This window comes from Camelus bactrianus, chromosome 14 (genome assembly GCF_048773025.1).
Source record: "Camelus bactrianus isolate YW-2024 breed Bactrian camel chromosome 14, ASM4877302v1, whole genome shotgun sequence".
Classification (NCBI taxonomy): domain Eukaryota; kingdom Metazoa; phylum Chordata; class Mammalia; order Artiodactyla; family Camelidae; genus Camelus; species Camelus bactrianus.
In genome coordinates this window covers 58,497,973-58,523,855 of record NC_133552.1, presented here as the reverse complement: position 1 = coordinate 58,523,855, position 25,883 = coordinate 58,497,973, and the positions used below count along the sequence as shown (strand labels likewise).

Genomic DNA, 25,883 nt, shown 5'->3' with positions numbered 1-25,883 from the left:
CACCTGCAAGTCCCTAAAGGGCAGAGGAAGGAGAACTCTTTTATAGAGGGGACAGGAGAGTTGGTGGGGCTGTAGAAAACGGAGTCCATGGCTTTTCATTGGCTGAGTCCTCACGGGGAAAGTAGAGTGTTTTTACTATTGGGCTCCGCTATTGTTGCAGGTGTGAGAGCTCCCCCTTCTGGTCTCCTGACTATTTAACTGAGGTTTGTGTTCATTGATTTTTTTTGTACCTCCCTGTCTCCTAGGCTATGTCTGCTCTGTGGCATATGGAGCACCTTTATCCTAAATCTAGCCTGCCTGTGACTTCAGTGGGCCCAGGGGACCCTGTCCCTCTTACCATGAGGATGTCTCCATGGGTTTCTTCCACTTTGTGTCAGATAAGCTCATGTAGATATTTTCTGTGTTTCTGTGTCCTGGATAGGGTATGGGTGGATGCCTGCAGTGCAGTGGGAAGGTCTGGGCTTCGAAATTGGATAGATTTAGGTATTGTCGGCCCTGCAAATTCTGTGTGGCTGCACGTGTGCATGGATCTCAGCCTCTGCCAGCTTAAAATTGGGAGGCTGGAGATGGTCCTAATGCAACTCACCCAGTGTCCAGAGTTAAGCCTCAGGTGGCTATGGTCAGGGGATGCCTGAAGACTAGAAGATAAGTTTCAGATCCATTTAAAGATGAATCCTTTTAAGATCTCTTTAAATTAGATACATACCTAAAGATAACTGAAAAGGGCAGAGTTACCCTTTTAATATTCTTTAGATGTTAACTTTTTTTTTATTTTTAAAGATGTTAACTCTTGTTTACCCATTTTCAGCAGTATTTTTTGAGAAGCTGTTAAAATGCAGATACAAGGCCCTTTCCCGCTTTGCCCCCGGATGTTCTGGTTCGGGTAGGTGTATGACCTGCATTTGTTACTTTAGGGCACCTGCTCCAGTTAGTCCTCAGAGATGGGATCATGTAGACAACAATACTGATAATCACTAACACCTATCAAAAGCCTCCCGTGGGCTCAGAATTTTGCTTACTGTTTTTACATTTATTATCTCCTTTCATCCTCAGATTCCTATGAGGCAGGCATCTTGTGAATACTTCACAAATGAGGAAATCCAGGTCTACCGAGGAGCGCAATAGCTGGAAGGTCTCAGTGCAGTGCCCCAGCTGGGACTCCACCCACATCCTCAGCACCTGGGGAGGCTAGCAGTGCTCAGGCTTCAGCTTTAGATCCCACAGGCTGAGCCAGTTATAAAGAATATGCTGGCTATCTAGCAGAGTTAAAAGTCATATTAGTTAATGGGAGGGTATACCTCAAGCACTAGAGCACATGCTTAGCATGCACAAAGTTCCTGGGTTCAATCTCCAGTACCTCCTCTAAAAATAAATAAATAAACCTAATTCTCCCACCAATAAAGAAAATAAAAATATTAAAAAAAAATTAGTGACTGAGTATGCTCTTTCCGTCCACATATATCTGGGGCATGTTTTCCTACCTTCTCTTTATTCTGCTGCCTCCTGAATTGCTGCGTGGGTTGTCCACATCCTTATCCATCTATTTCTTAAGGCATCAACCTGTCAGTTTCCCTTGACTTCTTCACCCTCATCTGCTGACATCAGATCCTATTGATTCAACTTTAAACTTGCCATTGGTGTCATTCATTCCTTCTTTCAGCAACTGTTTCCTGGATGTGGCTGTGTGGGGTCCACAGGGAAGGGAACCACAAAGATGCTCGCCTTCCTAGAGCTTGTGTCCCGCCCCATCCCTTCTCCAGCCTCACCTAACATTCTTGGCTTCTCTTCCTCCCAACGGGTCTGTTACGAAACATGCCTGTCGCACAATGAGGCCAAAACAAACCTCAGTGTCAGAGTTTGAAGCACAGAAAGGTTTATTGCAGGGTTGAGCAAGGAGAACAGGGTGGCTGCTGCTTGAAAACCCCTGAACTCCCCGATGGTTTTTGGGGAAGTTTTTCTAGGCAAAATTTGGGGTGAGGGCTGCAGGGTGTGTGACTTTCCTCTGATGGGTTGGTGGTAAGGTAACAGGGCGATGTTCAGGAATCTTGTGCTCCACCTGAAGCCTCCTCCACCTGGGTGGAGGCCTTAGTTCCTGCAGGAGAACTCACAGATGTTGTTATGTATATTCCTTCAGAGGAACCAAGACTCCGCCTTAAGGCTGCAGTATTGTTGACTGTTTATCCCTTGTTTCTGCATTCCCTCCTTTCCCTGATTAGCAACTCATTGAATCTACTCTTTGGAAGTCAGGGAAGGTCAAGGAGGCTGACTGAAGCCCATTTCCTACAAAAGAGAAATGGGGAACATGGAGAGGATTTGTACCAGGGGTTACCCCATAGGATCCTGCTGTTTCAGGTCTTCCTGCTACCAGCCTTTCCCCTAAACCAAGTCCCTGCCATCCTTCTGCTTAAAAACCTCTCCTGCCTCCCCACTGCTCTCAGGAGTAATTCTTTAGTGTGGCCTTAAAGGATTCTTCAGAATCTGCTTCCTTAGCCTCGTGTCCCATCATTTGTCACACTCTGGGCTGATGAGGTCAGGCAGATCTTATAGCTGTTCTGCCTTTGCAGGGCCATCAGAGCCAGGACTGGGCTCCTGCCTGATGAAAGGCAGGCACTTTTGAGTGAGTAGGGTTACCCTGGGCCATGGGAGTAAATGCAGGAAAGCAGGGCGATGCCCATGTTGGTTTCCCAGCACCATTGCCAGAAGCACATTTATACAACCCTGAGCCCTCATCCAGGTTGGGTGCAGTGAGTAACACCCCATCTGAAGCCTGATTGCTTGGGTATTTTGAATGAAAAATATTGCCTACAGTAGCACCATAGAAAGGATATTGCAGCCATCAAGCCATCACAATGCAGCCATCCCCCATGGTGAGCCCTGAGTGAACTCAGGATGGAAGGGACGGGATACTGGCTTAGAAGGCTCAGGTGCACATGAAGGAATGATTTCAGTGAGCCCAGGCTTTTGCATCTTCCCATCCATAGAGAAGAGCTAAATTCATTACCTTGAGACATCTGGATTTCTTTACCAGTAATCTTTTGATCCCCCTACCTAGTTTTTGCTACAAAACTCCTATGTATCCTGGCTTCTCCCTTACCTCTTCGGAGAAATCCGTTAGAGCTATCTGGGAGGCTGTCTTCCCGGCTTGAAGTCCTCAGAAAGTCCGCTGAATAAAACAAAATTCTTAGCTTTGAGGTTGTGCATTTTATTTCTGGTCCTCAGTGTAAATCTGAGCTCTGCTCCTCACCTGACCATTATACCTACCTCATAAAATTGGGAAGAGTATTAAGTGACACAAACAGTGGTGAAATGGTTAGAATAGTAAGCAGTAAACGAATATTGAAAGGTAACCGTGCCACCTTCTTCATACTTAGGAATTGTAAGCTAACATTTTTTGTTTGTAAATTGCCATGGTTGTTTCCCAGATAGGTTAAAAATATGATTTTCTGAGTCTCATTCCTTACGCATAATAAGATCGTAATCTCCTGGGGTTGGGGTTGGGGTTGGGGAGGAGGTAGCATCCTGAAATCTCAGTTTTGAAACATGCTTCCTGGGTGATTCAGATGCTCAGGTTTGCGAACCACTTCTCAGGTCTTTCTCAACCTTCAAAGTCCATTTCTATTTGAGCAGGAAGGAGGCCAAGGTACTGATTTGGTGCTGATTCTCTGTGGTTTGAATTACTCATTCAGCAAAGTCTTGCGTGCCTTCCTCATTGCTGTGTTCAGATCTGTAAAGATAAAAGAACATTTCTTTTCTCAAAGAGCTTACACGGCCTAGTCGGGGAGGTAGTCACGGTATTAGTTCTGTGAATAATGCTAGCTGCTGAGAAAACAAGCCCCAGATCTTAGTGGCTTAGTTGAAAAAAAAAAAAACAAAAAACCCAAAGCAAAACCATTCACCCTCATTTTGTATAGTCTGTATCGTCCATTTTGGGTTGGCTGGGGCAGGGGACTACACCCATTTATGCAGTAACTGGACTTTTTAATCTTGTCGGTCCTTGGGTCCTCTCTATTGAGTTCACTTTGCTTAGCTGCAAAGAGGTTGCATGTGGCTGGTTTTTGTGTTCCAGCGTTGGAAGTGACTCACATTATTTATACTCAAATCCTGTCAGCCAGGTCTTAGGTGGTCGCCTCTGACAATAAGTAAGGGCCAGAAACTCTGAGTGTCCAGCTGTCTGCTGCAAGAGTTAATCACCAAACTTTGGGGCATGTAGTAAGGGCTTGAGTAAGGTGTGCACCCATGGGAAGGTTCGAGGAGGGGTTGGATGGAGGAGGAGGGAGTCATTCCAGGCAGGTGACAAGCATGTACAAAGACAGTTGTGCAGAGGTGGTGTGTCCTGAAACAACCAGAAGTGTGTGGATGCCCCAGCTGGTGGTGTTTGATGCAGTCATTCAAGGTCACACTCCCCCCCTATTTCATCCCTGCCGGCTTTCAGACTTGACTTAACCCGTCCCCTAGTCCTGTACTCAGTGAACACCTGAAGTCCTTTTGTGATTTCTGGCTTATCTCCTTATTCCATTTCCTGGTTCCATGGGTACTTCTGTACTGGCCTCATCATTGGGCTAGTCTTTGTCAGGTCTTTCCCGCAGCCCAGCTCCTGTCTGCCCTACTTCCAGTGTTACGGGATCATAGGGTTGGAAGGGAGAGAGCTTCTATTCCGTACTCAATACAGGAATCTCTTCCAGATATTGTGCAATGGAAAAATTTACTGCTCTTATGTCTTCATATTAGAGTGCCAGAGTGTGGTCTATTGATCCAGTTTTCTTTTTGGCAATTTCTACCCATCTGTCTCCTTTTTAATTTTTTGTCAACACACAGGATGTTGACCCCCCCCCCTTCATATGATGGTCTTCTGATATTTAAGGACAACTGTCAGGGACCCACTAAGTATTGTCTTTTCAGAGAGCAGACGTCAGTTCCCATGCTGCCTTAAAGTGGCAGGATTTTCAGACCCTTTTCTGTTTGGTTGAACTGAATGCTGTTTAGTTTATCAATATGTTTATTCTTAAGCGGCATCTGGAACTGGACAGGCTTGATCTGGCCAAGGGTAGTGTTTTAACTGATTACGTAGGCAATTTAACCAGTAATTTGTGTGCTTTCTGTGTTCCAGGTTATGTTCTATACCAGGAGTTGTTGAACTATGACCCATAGGTCAAATCCAGCCCACTGTCTTTTTTTTGTAAGTGAAGTTTTATTGGAACACGACCAGGCTTATTCATGTTTATATTGTCTGTGGGTTACAACAGCAACTGAGACTGACCTGCAAAGGCTAAAATATTTATGATCTAGCTCTTTATAGAAAATGTTTGCCGCCCTGTTCTAGGTGTTCGGGATATAGCAGTGAGCAAAAAAATGACAGTACGTGCCTTCATGGGACTTAAACTCTAAATAAGATAAATAAGTAACATATAGTTAGTATAATAAGTAACATATAGTATGTTAGATAGTTTTAAGTGCTGAGGAGAGAAAACAAGGATCGGAAAGGGGTCAGGAGCGTGTGTGGTGGGGAAGAGAGATGACAGTTTGAAGGGGGCCACGGAGAGCTTCCCAGAGAAGACCACACAGCAGAGTGATGACCTGGAGGAGGTGAGGGAGTGAGTCATGCACGTTCAGGGGGAGGGACAAGTGTAGGAGAAGAGAGGTTGGGGATTCTGTTGGCCCTTGGAGGACTTGGGCCTTACAGGGAGCGAATGGAGCCCACTCAGAAGTTTTGAGAAGAGGTATGATACCACCTTAGGATTTAGTGAGAGCGCTCTGGTTGCTTTACTGGAAATAGACTAAAGAAAGGGGCAGAAATGGGGAGGCCAGCAGTAGTTCAGGCCAGAGATGCTGGTGGCTTTAACCAGAATGGGAGGAACAGCAGTGGTGAGTAGCTGGATTCAGGGAAGAGCTTATTTAAAGGTGGAGCTGGTTGGAGGGACGTGGCTTTGGTTGCTAGGTAGACAGTGGAACTTGAGAGGAAGAGGGTGTCAAGTTGCCTCTGTGGATTTGGCCTGAGCACCTGCAACGATGAAATCCCCATTAAATGAAATACTGAAGCCTGCAAGAGGAATGGGTTGGAGAATAGCAGGAGTTTGGTCTTGACTGTGTTAAGTTTGAGATGCCTGCTACCCATGGGAGAAGTTGAGCCAGGCAACTGGTTACGAGTCAAGGGCTCAGAGAAGTTGAGCTGGGATAAAATTTGGGTGTCATAAGCAATGCATACAGTTGAGATGGACCCACGGTAACTGACCTCACAGTTTATCCCTCTGCAGACTTGTGTTTTATTCCTTCTTAAGTTCATTTTGTTGATGTCAAAGTTCAGCATCTCACTGTTACCTGTAGAAAGTTCTTTGAAACCTTTTGTAGTTTTTATGTCAGAAAGGACAGGTCCTGTGACTGTCCTCCAGGGTTGTGGCTGATCCGCTAATGAACACCGTGGGCAGTGGATGAATTTGGCCACAGGTATCAGTAGAGGTCAGGAGTCTGTTGGTATCATATCTAATGGGCAGTCGTTCTGAAATCCTACAAAGACTTGAGGTTAGACATGATTTCCTCTTTTTGGGGGGATGGTAATTAAGTCTATTTAATTCTTTTTTTAAAATAGAGATACTGGGGATTGAATCCCAGGACCTCCTGCATGCTAAGCGTGCGCTCTACCACTTGAGCTATACCCTCCCCCAACATGATTTCCTCTTAATGAACACAGGCTGGCTCTTGGTGTTGTCTGTCCTGAATATACTTGTAAATTCCCTTCAAACAGTTGATGTGTGTACTTTCTATTAAGCTTGCTGGCTCTATCTTGTTTAAGTTCTTTCTAGTGAATACACAGCAGTTTCTTAGCCCTCAATATGATTGGATCACCTGGGCAGCCATAAAATTTGAATGCCTGCTTCCTCAGTTAGGCCAATTTGAATCATCATCTCTGGGCCTGGAACTCGGACATCAATATTTTTAAAAGATTCCCTACGGGTTTGATGGGCAACAAAGACCAAGAACCACTTCATTAACAGTTTCCAAAGGTCAAACACATTCCTGTGCAAATTTTCATTTCTCTGGCCGGGGATTCTGTTCTGACCTCATCTACATCCACTTTTCAGTTTCCTCTCGAAGCATAAGAACAACTGGCCCAATAGGGCTTGGCTTTTTCATCTCTGTGGGGCTCAGCAAGGGGCTTGTTCATCTCTGTGGGGACTCAGCAAGGGGCTGGGGAGGAAGGGGGCTTGCTCTGTGCAGGGATCTTAGACATGCTTGGTCCTTGGATCCTTCTAGTAACCCCTTGTTGAACCTGATTTAGTCCTCCCTTTACCGAAGTGGGACATTGTGGAGCTTGGAATTGAGTCAGGGTGACAAATTCCAGAGCATGAGCTATGGCCTCTTGTATTGCTGAGTTTATTTCCTCTCCCTGGGCAGACAAGGATGCCTGGATCCATTGAGCTTACGAGGGTAATTGAGTGGAAATCTCACACTTGTCAAATAAAAGCTGGTGAGCATAAAATTGTTCACCTAATAAATTGCTTTTATTTATAGACCCTTATTGGTGTGTTAAGTTGGTCAGGATGTGACTGAGATTATTTGATAAACCCAACTGGCTACTTCTTTAAATGTCTCCCACTGAAGGGTTCCTTCACCCAAGTAGGCAGTTCGTTCATGTGTTCTCTCTCTCTTTCTCTCTCCCTGTCGTACAAAAGGTGTCTGTCTTGTTTCAATAGAAGGGAGATTTATCAATGGCTTCAAACTTTAAACTGGGCCTGGAGGGATTGGGGTCTCAGTGTTGTAGAATCCAAATGTGGCATTTATAGGAGTTCTGAGTGTTCACCGAACAGCACAGTTTGTTTACCTGTGAAAGAGATGGCTTTTTGATAGACCTGGATATACCGGATTTACCTGGTATAGGACATATAAGTGCCTGCTGCATGCGAGGCCCTCAATAAATGGGGACTGTGGGGAATTTTGCAAAACTCAGCTTTCTATCATGTCTTTTTTTTTTTTTTATTGCTTTAAATGATTGAGTGTTATTTAAGTAAAGACATAAATTCATTTGTGACTTAAAAAAAAAACATTGTTAACTCTGAGGGCAGAAACTAGTGTCCTACATCTCTCGGTGCCTAGCTGATCATCTTGCCCTTAATAGGCTTACTCATTGATTGTAAATTACTTTAGTCTTTTCTAATTTGGAATCGCTGACACCTCTACCTTCGATGGGAACAAGCTGAGTATAAGGAGAGAGTGTCATACTGGAGCCAGGGGACCCGGGTCCTAGTCCATGATCTTATTATCTGTGTGACCTTAGGCAAGATACTTAACCACTCTGGGCTTTGGTACCTTCTCCTGGAAGTTTGGAAAATTAAACCTCATAATGTGTTCCAAAAATTAGATTTTGGATTTAGTACGGTAAATAATTAAAGCTATATACACTTATTTTTCTCTCCCACTTCCAATCCCGCAGGGCAAGACAGCGGGGAGGTAACATGGAAGTGGCACAGGGTGTAATATCTGTCTCTGGTGAATGGGAAAGTGACCCCTTAGTAACTGCCCCACAGAAATTAAGATCTATTAGAAAAAGCAACAGAGGGAAATGTATAATTTACACTTCGAGCCAGACCACCGTCTGTGGGAACACTTGGAAAATTGTAAGGTGGTGGTATTATATCTGCCGGAAGACTTCTGGAAAGCAGTCTCGCCCCAGAGCAATGTGGCCGAAACCGCACAAGTCAACTTCTGACAGTGTCATGCTTTCCCTTAATGGTGTCAACACTTTGATCTTGGCTTTCTAACCTCCAAAGCTGTGAGAGAATCTATTTCTGTTGTCCAAGTCCCTCTGTGGTGCTTTGTTAGGTAGCCTGAGCACATGAAATGCCCCAGGGGCCCCATGAAGGTCGTGGTCGGGCTAGTTCCCCTGGTCATTGACCCGCCTTGTATTGTGGTAGTTGTCCTGTAAGACTGGATTTGCCAAGGATTCTGACCCCACAGCCTCACCCTATATCTGCTCATTATTAGCACTGCTCCCACATATTTTTTGAGTTGAATTCAGGTATAATCCCTGAAACTCTTCAGACCTGGAGCCGATCCTCATAAGCCCTTCAGAGCGCTTTACTGGGGAGGAGAGTGCATCTGTCCCTGGACAGGCAGGCCTGGCGTTCTGAGTGTAATTTACTGCTCTTGAAATTAGATTCCTCATTGTTGCCATTAATCCCCCAGCACCAGGTGGGTAGGTCTTTGGGGTAAGGTGTCCAGTGTAAGTGCTTCTGTTCTTTCGTGCTATGAGGTAACTCAGACTCATGCTCTGAACCTTCTCTTTTTCATCTACATGCAAATTTACCAAATTGTTTTGCTTTTGGGAAAACCCCATGCAAGTCCTTAGAGAATCTGGCATTAATGGCTGACAAAAGAGATGGCTGTGTTCTCAGGCAAGCTCAAAGCCCTCTTTCTTCTCGCCCCTTAGAATATGATGTAGTCCTAGTTTTTCCTTAAAACAAATATTTTAAAGAGAAAACTAGTCCCTTTGAGTAAGCCAGATTAGGACCCCGCTCCTCTCTCCCTGCGTGTCTTGAGTGGATTTTGGTCATCCCTGCTCGGAGCCACTTACTTGGACAGTAAATGAAAGCCTTCTGAAGGGAAGTTCCACAGGGCTGCCTCATCAGCCCTGTTCCTCGGGAGGGATTCCTTTCCTGGAAGGGGGAGACACATTTTCTAAGAAACTCTTCAGGAAGGATGAGGAGCAGCAGGAAGGAGTCCCACAGGGCAGCAGCTCACAAACACAGAAAAGGGAGTTAGTGGCCTTTGGCTTCTGGGAACTGGCCTTTTTAGGGAGGGCGGAACAGCAGCTCCCGCTGCCCGTGTGTATCGGGCTGTGGAAACGGCGTTCCGTGGGGTCGAGATGAACTCACAAACCTCAGATGAACTGGAGGCTGGCTTAGCTACTCTGACTCCCTGTCACCTTAGGGTAATTCTCTTGGAAAGTCTTAGAGCTGAGAAATTGGTGACAGGCAAGCAGGGGAGGCCCAGACGGGTTGAAGTCGAGGAGCCCGGGGTCACTCAGGCAGAGAGTCTGGTCCAGAGTCACTGTGCGGTTTCCTCTGTCTCATGTGCTGAGGTTGGATTCCTGGCAAGAATTTCAAGGCAGGAACAAGTGGACACGAGCACTAAGGCAGCGCCCTGTGGGTGGAAGGACCCACCGTGCCAGGCTTGTGGAGAGCAGGGACCTGAGTGTGGCTGGGGTGTCCTTCAGGGTGGCTGTCCCCAGCAGGACAGGAAGCAGAGCAGGGCCTGCGGTCTCACTGCACACTTCCTGCCGCTCTGTACTCTCTTCCTCAGGCCTCTGTCTGCCTCCTGCCCCTGCCTTCTCCTGTGTTCTCGGGAACTGTTTCTGCTCCACACCCCCCTCCATTTACTGGTGTCCACAAAACCCCACGCGCAGTGAAGTTTGACGATCTCAGGAGATTCGGGTTGAGGATTATCAGGGGAAGGCCTTGCCCCTCTCCCCACAGCTCCCCTCCCTCTCCGAAGTAAGAGGCAGTGTCTCCCCTCCTCATAGGCACGGTCACTCTGACCACACCGGGACCCGCTGAGTCTTTCAGGATCACTTTTCTACCTTATGCACATTCCTACGGTACCAGGTGGAATGCTGCCATAACCATGATTCAGGTTTGTAAAGCCTGGCCAAGTGCAGCCATATGCTTTGCCTCCAGCTGAGGAGACTGAGGTGCAGAGAGGTCAAAAAATTTCGTGCCTAAAGCAACACAACTTAGTAAATGGGGTGAAGGTAGTAGCTCTCAGCTTCAGATGTTGGAAGTCCCAAGCTGAGGTCCTTGGAAGGCAGAGGAGGGAGACTTAACATTGAAACTTGTGTTTGCTTGAGGAGCTGGTGTGATCCAGGAACAGGACAGGTGGTGCTTGTGAAACTACATTGTATCTTAGTTTGTACAGAAATTCTCTTTCCTTAAATCCCTTAAGAAATGCACCTCCCAAAGCATACCACTCCATAGATGATGACTTCTTAGCTATGCTTAGCAACCTGGTGTCCATTTTCAGGCCCAGTCTTTATTTCTAAGGTGTCCCCTGGTTCCTGACAGTTTCAGCCCTTGGCTTGACTGTAGAGAAAAGGGTTTGCGATCTCTACACCCAGGTCTTTTGACAGGCTATGATCTTGTGTTGCGTCTATATTTTGGAAGGAAATGATTTGGTGTAGCAGCCTCCCTCCTGCCCCTCTCCCCCAAAAGGAAAAAAAAATATACCTTGACTTGATACAAAGTCAGATTAATAGTAATTTTTAATTGTCTGAGGTTATAGAGCTATTGTCAGTCTCTGTTTTTAAAAAGTGTTTTTCTTTTTACCTGTACCAAGTGCCTTGGCTATTTGTTTGGGCAGGACTATCCTGGTTTACACCCCTTATCACACTGTAATTATTAACAGCACCTTGTTTTACTCCTAAGAGTATCTTAGGTTGGATGATAAATAATATGATGGCTCTAATGGAGCTGAAGTTCATATTCCACAAAGTGTGCCCCTCCCCCGTGCCGTGGAGGATGGGCTGGAACTGTGGACAGGGTGATGCCAACATTTGCTGAACTTTTACCAAGGGTTACGACTAGTGAACACCTGTTACTATCCACACTTGAGCGGGTATCCTCCGAAGATAACCCCTGACCTGTGGTTGTTTGCAAGAGCGATGGCTGTGAAAGCTACAGGGAGAGCGTGTCGTCCTCGAAAGGTGGCACTTGGCAGGCCAGGTGGGTGGGCGTCTGGGTTGATTGGTTGAGCTGAGGGAATGTGGATGGTCACTGGGAAATCTCTTACCTCGTGGGTCTGGTCCATGGATCTCCTGAAGATGTGTGTGAGTCCAGTCAGTGAAGCCAGCTGAACAGGAAGCCGAAGTGAGGGGACTGTGAGCCGGCCGGGCACAAGGGAAGTCCTGGTTAGGTGGAGAGGCTGGCAGGCCCCCAGATGACTGGACCTTCGCTGTCTTAGCTAGCTTGGACGATACGCTGATTGCTGTGCTTTTACAGTGGGCCAGGAGGAAGAGTGGCCAAGAGCTCCGAGGGGCTGGGCGGCTCCCCTGTGCTGTTGGGGTCTGCAGAGGCTGATGGAAGAATCTTGGGTCTGCAGCAGGGCTCAGTAAGCTAGTTCAAACTCTGTTTGTGGTGTCTGTCCTGGCTGCTTCCAGCTGTGTGATCTCCAGCTGTGTGATCTCCGTGCAGTTACCATCCGAGCCAGTTTCTTTCTTTTTTTTTTTTAATGGAGATGCTGGGGATTGAACCTGGGACCTCATGCATGCTAATAAGCATGTGCTCTACCACTGATCTATACCCATCCCCTGAGCCAATAGCTCATATTAGTGTTAACTCTGGGGTGATGAAGACGTTAGCCACGTTTGCTGCTTTTTCTTCCGGGACCTGAAGCCCAGCTCCTTCTCCTAGGTTCCCTGATTCACTCCCTTTTCCAGGATATTCTTTTACAATTGCTCCTGAATTGGAGGCAAACACTTAGTACTGGAGGATTTTCCTTTAAGTGCTTTATGCATTTGAACTTCTGCACTTGGTGTTCTCTTTGCTTGGAACACGATGGACCCCGCTCTTGTCCTTCAGGTCTGGGTCCTGGCCTCCTCTGTGAGCTCTGCTTGGTCACCCATCTAAAATAGCTGCCATGTCTCCCTGTCTTAGTCTCTCTCTGGTCATTATTGTTGTTCTGAGCTTATCTTTTTAATTTTGTTATAGCCCCTCTTCCCTTCCTGAATTTGAGCTCTGTAAAAAAAAAGACCCTGTCTGACGTCCAGAACCTAGAAAAGTGCCTATTAAATGGTGGGTACTTTAGTTAATTTGAACTAATGACTGTTAGAATTCTGGATTCCCTATAGTCCTGTTGTTGAGATTCGTGGTGAAAAAAAGTGAGATGTGGGTGGCATCCTTTTTTTATTAATAAAGGGGTTGTGCATATGCGATTTGAGGGCAGCTTCCCTGGGGATGAGGAAGAACTCATTTGACTCTGGCCTCTTTGGAGGGAGGAAGAGGGGGTGGCACTTCCTTTGCTCTGGGGTCACACAAACTGGGTGCTGGGGAGTTGCCTTTTCACTGTTCTTAATCATTTGTATGTGGGAAGGTGGTCTGCCTTGCCTCTGTCCCACCTCTTCTTCTGATGAGGTACAGGTGACCTCCAGGGGAGGGGAGCAGGGAGCCTTGTGATGGAGAATCAGATTCCCTTAAAAATGGCATTCAGATCACGGGGCTGGTTTAACGCTGTGGGGAGACCAAGGACAGCCTGGAGCCCAAGTGACAGGCCATCTGTAAAGTATCTCCCACATAGCATTCACTTCCCTCACAAAACGTGTTGGTATTATTTTCAATTGTTTTTTTTTTTCTTTTCCCACCTCTGCAAGCTTTTGTGGTTCTTGTAGAATCTTTTTTTCTTTTTTCTTTTTTAAAGTGAATGGGAGAAGGTCCCAAAATTATTAAGGAAGCTGTTTTAGCCTGTCCTAGGATTCACTCTGGAGTTCTCTGTCTCAATTTACTTCCTACCAAATACGCCCTTTAATAGACCATGTACAGAGGCTTTTCAAAGAATGTTTTTGTTCTTTCTGAATACACAGCAATTCAAGCTGAGAGTTGGTATGTTCATAATTGACCTAATGCTTCAAAGAATGAACTGGTTTAGCTAGAATTTTCCTAAAGTCTGTCCTATTGACTTAGTATTGCCCAAATAGAAAAGTGTATGATTTATAATTAGCTTTTCCCTGTTGACTCTGAATAACAGGCAGAAAGGCTGTTACATTTTAAATTGGGGTTATTTTGGACAGCTCTTCTCAATACTGTGTATAAAATAGAGTACATGGTCTTATATTTGGGTATAATTATTTTTGCTTGTCAGAATATGGCTGGCAAATTCCACATTTCCAGGTCTGGAGTCAGTGCTGAGAGCTCTAAACAGTTGTCTAGAAGAAAGTTGGACAGGAGAGTCATAAAGGACTCACCTGGTGTGGAGGAGTGGTTTCATGTTCAAAGCCAGTGTGGGCACTGGGGATTTTCCCGTCACCTGGTGCCTCAAGGTATAAGGGCCTTGTATGTTTTGTTCATGGAGCTTAAGCAGTCTCTCAGTTATTAGCTTGTAGATAATTACCAGAAATATGAACTCCAATCGGTGCTTATTTATTTAACCCTTTGCCTTTTCTCCTAGTCATGTTGGTTGGTGACATTATGAAAACTTAATGAAAAAGTAGGCTCAACTATTTCATTAGCTGTTCTGTTGATTGACTTGGACTAAAATCATAGCTGTGTAATCAGCTGCCTTTCCTCTTCAAACCTCATTCCATTTGCCAAGAAATAATTTTAGATTGTAGGACAGCGTGGGCCAGGGGGCCGAAGTCTGTGTCAGAGTGTTTCTGTGGGACCTTAAATTTTAAAAAATGATTGCTTCTCTGTATGATGACATAGAAAAATCCCATGGCCAGGCCTGAGGAGAAGGAGGCTTGGGGAGGAACACACAGAGCTTCGAGCAGGTTGTTAAGCAAAACCTGGAGCTGGTGGAAGAGGCACTGACAAGAACAGGGGATCCAGGGCGCTCCAGCAAGGCCTCACCTTCCTCCACTCTCAGTAGCACAGAAGGAAATACACCAAATGCTGCCTCAGTGAACACGGTGCCTTTAATTTTAACTTTCTGTGTTTTGGAAGACTTACTCCTCTGGGGGAACTGCAGGCACAACTTGAGTCTGATAGGTGGACCTGAAGAGTCATGACCCCAAGGGGAGGGACCAGGAACCAAAGACAGCAGTAACAGGATGTTATTCAGGACTTCGCACCTGAGCCAAGCTGACCGAGCTCCGGGGAGCCTGGGCAAGATGGAATCGCACCCTGAAATTCACTCCGACGTTGAAGGGGGCCCAGGATCGTCCATGCTGAAAGAATCATCAGGAAAAGAAAAATGTCTAAAGATTAGAACTGTGCTGTATGTAGAATTTGGGAAAAAAGTTTTGAAGTTTTGGGGAGGTTCCAAATAAGTAGGGGCCTTGTTCTGAATACGTTGTTCTTGAATTATGAGAAATAATTGATTGTGATAGTTGCATCATCTTGATTTTTTTGTGGCAACACCTGTTGTTCTTTCTTGTCTCTTTTGAGGATGTAAAATAAATAGGGTCACTAATTGGGGATAGGTGTTTATTTTTGTGTTAAGTAGCAAGTATTTAGGTTTGCCCAGAACACACTTTGCATTATAAATCAGGTGCTGTGGGAGATGAAAACAGTAAAGACAGCCTGTGGCCTCCTGGGGTTTATAACTTCCAGTGGAGGGGATTGAGTTAGATTGCATGTTGGACTGAGATTTCTGGTGATTTCAGCAGCGGCTGGGCTGGCAGAAGAAGGTGCTTTCTTCCCTGCCCATGAAAGGTTTTTCCAAAGTATACGAACAGTATAAATTAGAAGCCCTGCACTCTAGAATGTTTTCCCTAAGGAACTTGTCTCAGGTACCTGGGATTAATTAGCTTGCACCTCTTAGTGTACATCCAATAATTTAGATTTCTCAAGATTTCCCATTCAAATGGCTTTTTCTTAGAGTTAGTGGCAGAGGCTTGTGATGGGAGTTCTTGGCAGGGAGAGGGTCAGAGCTTCCTAGGTGTCCAGCCTGTTTCCCAGGCTTTGGTCTAATGGTGATTATAGGCTGAGGGAATCCTGTTCTCTTCTGGTTTCATGCAAAGCCATGTCGTGCTGTGTGCCCTGTTTCTCTTGGGCTCAGAGTCTGTTATGTAAATAGCAAAAGTACATAAAGTTAAGTAAAGCTAACCCTAAATCCAAGAAAGTTCCACTGCAAGCCAGAGCATCTCCAAGTATCTGTGGTGGTTATTGCCAAATTCTCATCTGCTTCCTGCAAGTTTTGGACAGATGGGGATATTTGTATGCAGGTTTTATAAACACCGGACTCCTAGGATGTCCAGGGCTGAGGTGACGCAAATATTTGCCAAAGTTTTTATAGACAAATGGTCTGTTAATCATAGCTGCAGCCTCAGAGTAAGCAGCTTCCACATGGGCTTCTGTTGTAAGAACGGTATGGCTGGTGGGGCCTGTGTGTGAACCCAAGGCCCACGTGTGACCTCTTGTCCTCTGGTCCTCTGCTCCTATGCCAGTAGTCACTGTTCCGTGCTGCGGCAGTGACTGCCTGGGAGATCTCGCTGTTGACAGCCCTCTCCTCTGACTCAGGGTGGCAGATACTGTTTTTGATAGAACCCAGCCAACTCGTATCCTGTTGCACACAGTGATGTAATCCGTCTGCAGCTGTTTCTGGATTCATTTGCTTGCTGCTCTTTAAGACCCGAGTTAATCATAGGTCTGAGTTAAACTTTGTCATGGGTCAAGAGAGAAAGGCCAGCTGGCTATTTCTGGTTGGGACGTTTTTGGTGTGTCTTCCACTGCTCATTTGACTGCCTTCTCTTGAGGCATCAGAAATGAGAACTTCATTGGTGGGGAGCTCTGCCTGGAGCCTCGCTGCTCTGAGCTTGTCCGCAGACCAGCAGTGTTGCCATCACCTGAAGCTTGGGAGAAGCGTCTTGCCACAGACTTAGGGAGTCAGAGTTTGTATTTGACGTGGGGCTCCAGGTGACCCACATACAATGGGCCTAGGCCAGTCTCCGGTCGTCTGCTTGGTTGAAGCTGAGTTGCTTCCTCATCTGGGTTTGGAGAGTGTAGGGAAGGTGCTCATGGTTTTAAGGTCTGGGTCCTGCGTGTGAGTGGCACCCAGCCCTTCCTCTCCTGTGCATCGTGGTCCCACCTAACTCCAAGAGGGCTAGGAAATCGAGTCAGACCATGTGCCAGGAATGAGAAGAGGAAGGACAGACTCACAAATGGGCCAGGTGATGGACTGGGTGAGCCCCACTGAGGATGGAGTTCAGCTGTCGACATTACTCCTTTTGTTACTCCTTTACTGTTTGTTTTTCTTAAATCATTATACTTTTAAGTCTACTCATTGTTGATGAGAGAAAAAGATATTCATTTTATTTCTAACCATGGATAACACCAATATTAACTGTTGAGTGACTCACTTTGATCGAGAAAATACCCAACGTCTAAGACTATGCAGGTGTGGGTTTCCCCCTAGTCTGTCTTCTTCCTCTCCTCTCATGATGGAAAGTGACCAGCGTACACAAAAGCAGAGGGAGTGGTGGAATGAACCCCTGAGCACCCGACTGTGACTGTCAATATGTACATCCACTCATGGCTACTCTTGCTTCAACCCTCCACCGACTCACTTCCTGTCCTGGATGTGAAGTGTCCGTGTGTGTGTGTGTGTTGTGTGTGCGCAAGTTTGATGAGTAAAGAGTGGTGTTATGGGCTAAATTTTGTCCTTGCAAAACTCCTGTGTTGAAACCCCAGAGCCCAGTACCGCAGAAGTGACTGTTTGGACATAGGACCTTTAAAGAGGTGATTGAGTTAAAAAAATAAGATCAGGGTGGGTCCTAATCCAATACAGTTAGTGTCCTTGTAAGGAGAGAAAATTTGGACACACAGGCACATGCGTGGAGGAAGGGGTGGCCGTCTGCAAGCCAAGGAGAGAGGCCTCAGAGGAAAGCATCCCTGCCTTCACCTTCATCCCGGACTTCTAGCCTCCAGAACTGTGAGAAAGTACGTCGCTGCGGTTTCAGCCACTCAGTCTGTGGCATTTTGTTGTGGCAGCTCTAGCAAACTAATACAAAGTGCGTATCATTGCTGTTTTGTTTTTTTTTTTTAAAGGAAGAGCACCAAAACCCACTTTTGTTACTAAGTCATTAACGCATTTGTTAGGTAATTTTCACAAGTCTTTGTAGGAAAGGGTCAATATGATTATGTATACACATAAACACTTAATAAATCGTTGAAATCACATTGTACCTCTTCTCAAGTCACAATTTTTTTAGTTTTTATGTCATACAACAGGCACAAAATACTATATAAAGCAGAGGGATAGCTTTAGAGAATTATTATAAAGTTAACACCCTTGTAACCACCACCTAGGTCATGAAATAAGGGTCTGCTAGCTCTGCTCCCCCCCGACTTAAGGTGTCCCAATCACAAGCCCTTCCCTTTTCTCCAAACGAAAGTCAACATCAAACTCTTCATGGTCTGTGTTTCTTTTATATCTTCCTCAGTATACCTGTAGTGTATTTCTTTTTTCAGAGTTTTCATTAGCTTGCATACTTGGGTTCACATTCTACTTTTTAAAAATGTGGTGTTATTTAATTCAAGCAATGCCTTTTGATAACCCAGGTCCTATATTTATTTATCTTTTAAAACAACTCTAAAATAGGCTGACATGCTCATATATTTTAGCCATTTATCTGTTCGGGGGCATTTGCAATTTGGCTACTTTTGAAAGTAGAATTTTGAGTATAATCATCACCTCTGGACTGATTCTTTAATTCTGCACCATATAACCATTCATCCTGAAAACACACATCCAGCACCTTGTCTGCCACAGGAACTGGGAGCAGGCATAGAGGAAAGAAAGTGCTGGGCTTTTCCCATAAGCATTAAAGCTTAGCTCTGTAGAGTCCATTTCTAAAAGTTAAATCTGAGGCAAAGGATACACTGGCTTTGTAGGTTTAATTCAACAGAACGGGGTCATTTAAAAAAAATTGGATCAGTTTGAAATATGTCAGTCTTGTAAACGTGTCTGTGTTGACTCAGAGCCCGGCCAACATTGGAAGGGAAAATAAAACTGGGTCTGGCGTGGTACCTTCGAGTCAGTCTGATTCCCAGTAAGGCTGATGGTTTTGCAGCACCATTTCCTGCTGGGTTTTCTGAACAGGTCAACTCTCTATCTCTAATGGTCCCTTACCAGTGAGATAGGGCCAAGCTCTCTCCTCATTGGTGTCCCTGACTTGAATCCAACCCTCTTCTTGCTGGCGTGGCTGCAGGTGCTCATGCTCGTCCATCAAGAGCCCTTCTCCTACCTCATGCCAGTTGCTGCTGTCAGTTTCCACAGCTGTTCGGAGCCTTAGACCCGTTTCACTTCTTCTGAGCCAGTGGTCAGGGATGGTAGGACTGGCAGGTGTGAGGGGCCACTGGTGACGGGGCCCATGGTCCCCATTCAGTGGCTGGTGTCCTAGGCATCATCCTAAATCCTTTCGTCCCCGTCCTTCCCTCAGGCGTCTACCACAGCTAGATTCTAGGGGCAGGGAGGGATCTTTGACCTGCCCTTTGCAAAATCCCTCAGGCCAGGTACCCCGGAGCGTGAAATTTGGTTCTAGTTCAATCATTTAGCTGACCTTGACGTCTTGGGCCAGTGTTCCTCTCTGGGGTTCATGGGCTGTACTAGATTTTCCAAGATGTGTTCTAACTCTCACCCACTATGATCCAACAATCATTTACCACCCACTATCTTTCCTGGAGAGGTAATTCTCCATGCGGTTCCAGACCAAATCCATGAGGAATGCTTGTTTAAAATGAAGATTTTGAGGGGTGGGGTTCAGCTCAGTGGTAGAGCTCATTCTTAGCATGAGCAGGGTCCTGGGTTCAATCCCCAGTACCTCCGTTAAAAATAAAATAAAATATAGATTCTCAGTCTCCACCCTAGATCTGCAGACTCAGAACCTCAGTGAGTGGAGTCTGTTTTTAATGAGCTTCTCGTGTGACTTCATTGCAGATTAAAATTGTGAGACGTTCATCTTCGAGTTAGAGTGTGTGGCCACAAGGCAAGAGGAGGGAGCTCTTAAAACATCCCTAGTATCTTCCTTCAGTGCTGGCAGAGGGGTTCTTCATAGTGACAGCAGTGGGCTGGTGGGTGCCAGGTCTAGGACTGTGTTAACTGAGGTTGTGGGAGAAACAGGTGTTTAAAGCAGAGGCGCCAGTTGGTGTGGGACCTCACGGCCAGCAGAAGCTAAGCAGGTGGTGTCCTGAGATAAGAGCTGATGATGTGGGGTCTTAAGCTCTAGGGAAGAGTCCCCCTTGCACCAACTCCCTGGAGTTGACCCAAACCTCACAAGCGAGTGAAGGGCATGGTCCTCCACAAGGCTGCCCTCCCCTTCAGACACTAGCTCCAACCAGCGGTCCTAATGGCCACCCTCACTTCTGACCAACTAGCTGCAGTAAATTCAGGGGTTCCCACCACCCCTTCCAGTTTAATTACTTGTTAGAACACAATTACTGTTTTATTATGACAGATACAAAGTGGAACCAAAGGGAGAGAGTCCACAGGGTGAGTTCTGGGAGGATCTCAAAACTCTAAGCTTCTTTCTGTTGTCCCCGAGGGGGCAGGACATGTCACCCTCCTAGCACATCAGTGTGTGATAATACTCAAGAGTATGGCCAACCAGGAAATCTCCCCCAAGCTTTGGTGTCCAGGGTTTGTATTGGGTTTCATTATATAGGCATCATCAGTTTCACCATTGGCCATGTGACTGATCTCACCTCCAGCTCCCTCTATGGTGGTCAGGCTGATAGCATGTGACTCAAAAGGCCCAACCTTTTAATTCAAAGTTTGATCTTTCTTCTGTGTCTAGTCCCCATCCTGAGTCATTTGTTAGCATAACCTTTCTAGGGCCCAACCATGAGTCACCATGTTAGCATAAACAGTCAGGGCCCACACTTAGATTACTTGGGAAATTCCATGATTTAGAGGAATGAGGACAAGTACCAGCCAAAGTTTTTTTCCCCTACCTTTCCAGCTTTACTGAGGTATATTGACAAAATTGTAAGACATTTTAAGTTTACAGTGTAATGGAATGTAATGACTTGTGTGTGCATTGTGGAAAGATTCCTCCCATTGAGTTAATTAATACATCCATCACTTCATGGTCATCCTTTTTTGGGGTGTGTGTGTGTGTGAAAACATTTAAGGTCTATTTTAGCAAATATCAATTAAACAATATACTTTCATCAACTATAGTCACTCTGATTTTAATTAGATTCTCAGACCTTATTCATCTTAGAGCTGAAAGTATGTACCCTCTAACCAACCTCTCTCTTTTCATCTGTGCCTCTGTCCCTGCTCCCTCCATCACAACCACTTTTCTTCTGTTTCTGTAAGTTTGACTTTTTTTTGTAAGATTTTATATGTAAATGATACCATGCAGTATTTATCTTATTTCACAAAAAAAGCGTAATGCCCTCCAGGTTCATCCATGTTGTCACAAATGACAGGATTTCCTTCTCTTTTAAGACTGTAGAATATTCCATTGTGTGTATATGTGTGTGTGTGTGTGTACATATACACATCACATTCTCTTTATCCATTTGTTTGTTGATGGACATGTAGGTTGTTTCTTTACCTTGACTACTGTGAATAATGCTGCAGTGAACATGGGAGTACAAGTATCTCTTTGAGATACAGATTTCATGTCCTTTGAAATGAAACTACTACCAGAAGTACAATTGCTGGACCACTGTATGGTAGTTCTATTTTTAACTTTTTGAGGAATCTTCATATTGTTTTCCACAGTGGCTGTACCAATTTACATTCCCATCAACACTGCGTGAGGGTTCCCTTTTCTCCACCCCCTCTCCATTTGTTTCCTGTCTTTTTGATGATAGCCATTCTAACCAGTGTGAGGTGGTAACTCAGTGTGGTTTTGGTTTGTATTTCCCTAATGACTGGTGATGTTGAGCACCTTTTCATGTGTCTGTTGGCCATCTTTATGTCTCCTTTGGAAAAATGTCTATTCAGATCCACTGCCTACTTTTTTTTTTTTTTAACATTTTTTATTGAGTTATAATCATTTTACAATGTTGTGTCAAATTCCAGTGTAGAGCACAATTTTTTAGTTATACATGAACATATATATATTCATTGTCACATTTTTTTCTCTGTGACCTACCATACAATCTTGTATATATTTCCCTGTGCTATACAGTATAATCTTGTTTATCTAGTCTACATTTTGAATTCCAATCTGTCCCTTCCCACCCCCAGCCCCCTTGGCAACCACAAGTTTGTATTCTATGTCTATGAGTATTTCTGTTTTGTATTTATGCTTTTTTTTTTTTTTAAGATTCCACATATAAGCGATCTCATATGGTATTTTTCTTTCTCTTTCTGGCTTACTTCACTTAGAATGACATTCTCCAGGAACATCCATGTTGCTGCAAATGGCGTTATGTTGTCAGTTTTTATGGCTGAATAGTATTCCATTGTATAAATATACTACATGTTTATCCAGTCCTTTGTTAATGGACATTTAGGCTGTTCCCATGTCTTGGCTATTGTAAATAGTGCTGCTATGAACATTGGGGTGCAGGTGTCATTTTGAAATAGGGTTCCTTCTGATATATGCCCAGGAGCGGGATTCCTGGGTCTTATGGTAAGTCTATTCCTCATCTTCTGAGGAATCTCCATACTGTTTTCCACAGTGGCTCTACCAAATTGCATTCCCACCAGCAATGTAGGAGGGTTCCCTTTTCTCCACAGCCTCTCCAGCATTTGTCATTTGTGGATTTTTGAATGATGTCCACTGCCTACTTTTTAATCGAGAAGTTTTTTTGCTGGTTAAGTTGTGTGATTTCTTTATATTAGATATTAACCCCTTGTTGGATATGTGATTTGCAAATACCTTCTCACATTCAGTAGGTTTCCTTTTCATTTTGACGTTGGATTGCTTTGCTGTGCAGAAGCTTTTTAGTCCCACTTGTTCATTTTTGCTTTTGTTTCTCTTGCCTTTGGATCTTAGCAACAAGAATATTGCTAAGATTGATGTCAAGGAGGTTACTAGCTACATTTTCTAGGAATTTCATGGTTTCAGGTCTTATATTGAAATCTTTATTCCATTTTGAGTTAACTTTTGTCCCTGGTGTAAGATAATGCTCTAATTTCATTCTTTTGCATGTGACTGTGCAGTTTTCCTATCACTATTGAAGAGACTGTCTTTCTTCATTGTATGTTCTTGGCTCCTTTGTTGTAAATTAACTGTCTCTATATGTGTGGGTCTATTTCTGGGCTCTTAGTTCTGTTAGGCTGATCTCTGTGTTTTTAATGCCAGTGCCATACTGTTTTAATTACTATAGCCTTGTAATATAGTTTAAAACCAGAGAATGTGATGCCTCCAGCTTTGTTGTTCTTAGGATTGCTCTGGCTGTTTGGGACCTTTTGTGGTTACATACACATTTTAGAAACATTTATTCTAGTTCTCTGAAATATGCAATTGGAATTTTGATAAAGATTGCATTGAACTGAATCTGTAGATTGCTTTGAGTAGTATGGATATTTAAAAAATATTAATTCTTTGTATCCATGAACATGGAAAATTTTCCGTTTATTTGTGTCTTCAATTTCCTTCATTGGTGTCTTACAGTATAGAGGCCTTTGATTTCCTTGGGTTAAACTTATTCCTAAGTGTTTGTTCTTTTGATGCAACTGTAAATGGGATTGTTTTCTTAATATTTCTTTCTGATAGTTCATTATAAGTGTACAGAAATGGCACTGATTTCTGTAGACTGATTGTGCATAGATACTTGTATTCTTTTGATGAATTGACCCCTTTATCATTATATAATGACTTCCTTTGTCTCTTATTACAGTCTTTGGCTGGAAGTGTTTTTGTTTGTTTGTCTGTTTGTTTTTTGATGTAAGTATTGCTCCCCCTGCATTCTTTTGGTTTCCATTGGCATGGAGTATCTTTTTTCCATACCTTCATTTTCAGTTTGTGTGTGTCCTTATAAAACTGGTGTGAATCTCTTATGGACAACATATGGGTGGGTCTTGTTTTTTATCCATCCAACCACTTTGTGTCTTTTGATTGGAGAATTTGTTCTATACACATTTAAAGTAATTATAAATATGGAATTTTGCCATTTTGTTAATTGTTTTTTGGTTGTTTCTGCTTTGTTCCTTTCTTTTGCTTTCTTTGTGATTTGATTCTTTTCTGTAGTAACATACTTTGATTCCCTTATCTTTTATCTACCACAAGCTTTTGTGTTGTGGTCAATAAACAAAAGGTCTTGAGCCTTACATGATACATATTTAAAACAGTCTATTTTAAGCAGATAACTCCAAACACTTATAGAAGCTCTACCTTTTTACACTCCCACATTTTATGTTTCTGATATCACAATTTACATCATTTTACATTGTGTATATTAGGAAGTTTTAGTAAGTTTTTGTTGTTAGTTATTTTTAGTAATTTTGTCTTTCAACCTTCATACCGTAATTATGTGATTTACCCATCAGCATTATAATGTTGAGTGTTCTGAATTTAACTATATATTTACCTTTTCCAGTGGGTTTTATAGTTTCATGTTTTCCTGTTACTAATTAGCATCCATTGCAGCCTGAAGAACTCCCTTCGTTTCTTTGTAAGGCTGGTCCAGTAGTGATGAAATCTTTTGGCTTTTGTGTGTTTGGAAAACTCTTTGTCTCCTTCACTTCTGAAGGACTCATGCAGGTAGAGCATTCTTGGTTTTTTCTTTCAGCACTTTGAATATATCATGTCAGTCTCTTCTAACCTGCAAAGTTCTGCTGAAAGATCTGCCGATAGCCTTATGGAGTTTCCCTCTTATGTCACAAGTGGCTTTTCTCTTGTTGCTGTTAAGATTCTCTCCTTGTCTTTATTTTTGTATTTTACCTTGATAAGATTTTATTTTTATACTTTGTCTCTGTTTATGCGATTTTCGTTGTGTGTGTGTGTGTACAGATACTACTTTTAAACGAATACCATAGAGTTTTGATTGTCTTTGAAATGCTTTTAAAATCTGGTCATTTCTTTTAACTTTTTATTTGAAATAATTTCAAATTGACAGAAATGTTGTAACAGTCACAGAACTCCTCTATGCCCTTCACTCAGATTCCCTAATATTAGATCCTACCATATTTGCCATTTTCTCTATTCATGCATATTATTCCTTTTTTATCTGAAGTATTTGAACGTTTGAGGCTTGTAGACATGCTCCATTACCCCTAGACATTTCAGCATGTATTTCCTAAAAACAAGGACACTTACCTGCATAATCATTGTTTATCCGCCAAAAATCATAAATTATCATTAACACACTTCTGTCTAATCCTCAGACTGTGTAACTAGTTTTCCCACATTGCTGTTTTAGGCCCAGGATCATGTGTTGTATTTAGTTGTCATATCTCTTTAATGTCCTTCAATATAGAATGGCTCCACAGTGTCTCATGTCCTGGATAGTTTGGAAGAATATGTGGATCATTACTCTGTAGAATGCTCTTCAATTTGGGTTTGTCTGATGTTTCATCATAGCAGGAATTCAGTGAATCACCCAATGACCACTTGTCTCGTTACTCACGATGGTAACTTTTATCACTTGGTTAGGATGATGCTTGCCAGGTTTGTCCATTCTAAAGTTAATTACTAAACAAAACAAAACACCTTTTTAACCTCATATTCTTTGAAGGTAATATCTTAAATAAGTTTTCAACTGAAAACTTACACTGTCATTAGGATATAGTAATGCAGTTGATTTTTCTTTTTTTTTTTTTTTGGTTTGTATATTTTACATCTTACAATTCTTAGTTGGTAGTATTACTGTTGGTATTTTTGATATGTTTTGCTGGTAAGCAAAATTGCTCATGGATATAGTTTTTAATATATTTAAAATGTAAGTGTATAAAATGTAAATTATGGAATTTTTAATGTAACGCTTATGCTAATAAAGGAATTTAAGAATAAATCTGATATAGAGTTACAAATTCAGTTCATATTAAATAGCAATTAAAATTTTTTTAAAGGAGGACTTTAAGTTGCAATGTTTTTTCTTGTTTTGGCTTTCTAGAGTAAATTAGTAATCGGAAGTTGAATTTTAAACTCTGATTTCTGATTCACTTCGGTTATCTTTATGGTAGAGTGGAGGAGTTCCAGGGTTAGGACCAAGCAGAGGGAGGTGAGATGAGTGTTACTGGAGGGGGGAGTAAGGCTGGGAGATTGAATTGGATCTAGTGTACTTGAAATGTAGGAACATGGTTAATTGTATTGGTCATACCTTCTTATTGTGTCTTTCAAC

The 25,883-nt window shown here is 43.5% G+C and overlaps 1 protein-coding gene and 1 long non-coding RNA gene across 4 annotated transcripts in view; one reads left to right on the top strand and one right to left on the bottom strand.

The window, feature by feature from the left end:
• Positions 1 to 25,883, top strand: part of ABCC4 (ATP binding cassette subfamily C member 4 (PEL blood group)) — a 190,080-nt gene that overhangs the window by 4,625 nt on the left and 159,572 nt on the right. Inside the window, exon 1 of one of the 2 annotated variants that reach the window (XM_045520173.2) lies at positions 14,373 to 14,913. The exons of the other annotated variant lie outside the window; for it this stretch is intronic. Coding sequence (XP_045376129.1) covers positions 14,747 to 14,913 — 167 coding nt within the window. The 5' untranslated portion in view covers positions 14,373 to 14,746. Of the gene's footprint in view, positions 1 to 14,372; positions 14,914 to 25,883 lie in introns of those variants that run through there. 2 annotated transcript variants of the gene reach the window in all.
• On the bottom strand, positions 1,851 to 25,693 carry LOC141579778 (uncharacterized). 2 transcript variants are annotated; one of them, XR_012511751.1, is made up of 3 exons: positions 18,884 to 25,693; positions 9,566 to 9,647; positions 1,851 to 3,724 (listed from the first exon to the last, which is right to left on the bottom strand). It is a non-coding gene; the product is annotated as an uncharacterized LOC141579778 (long non-coding RNA). The 2 variants fall into 2 exon arrangements; XR_012511750.1 differs by lacking the exon at positions 9,566 to 9,647.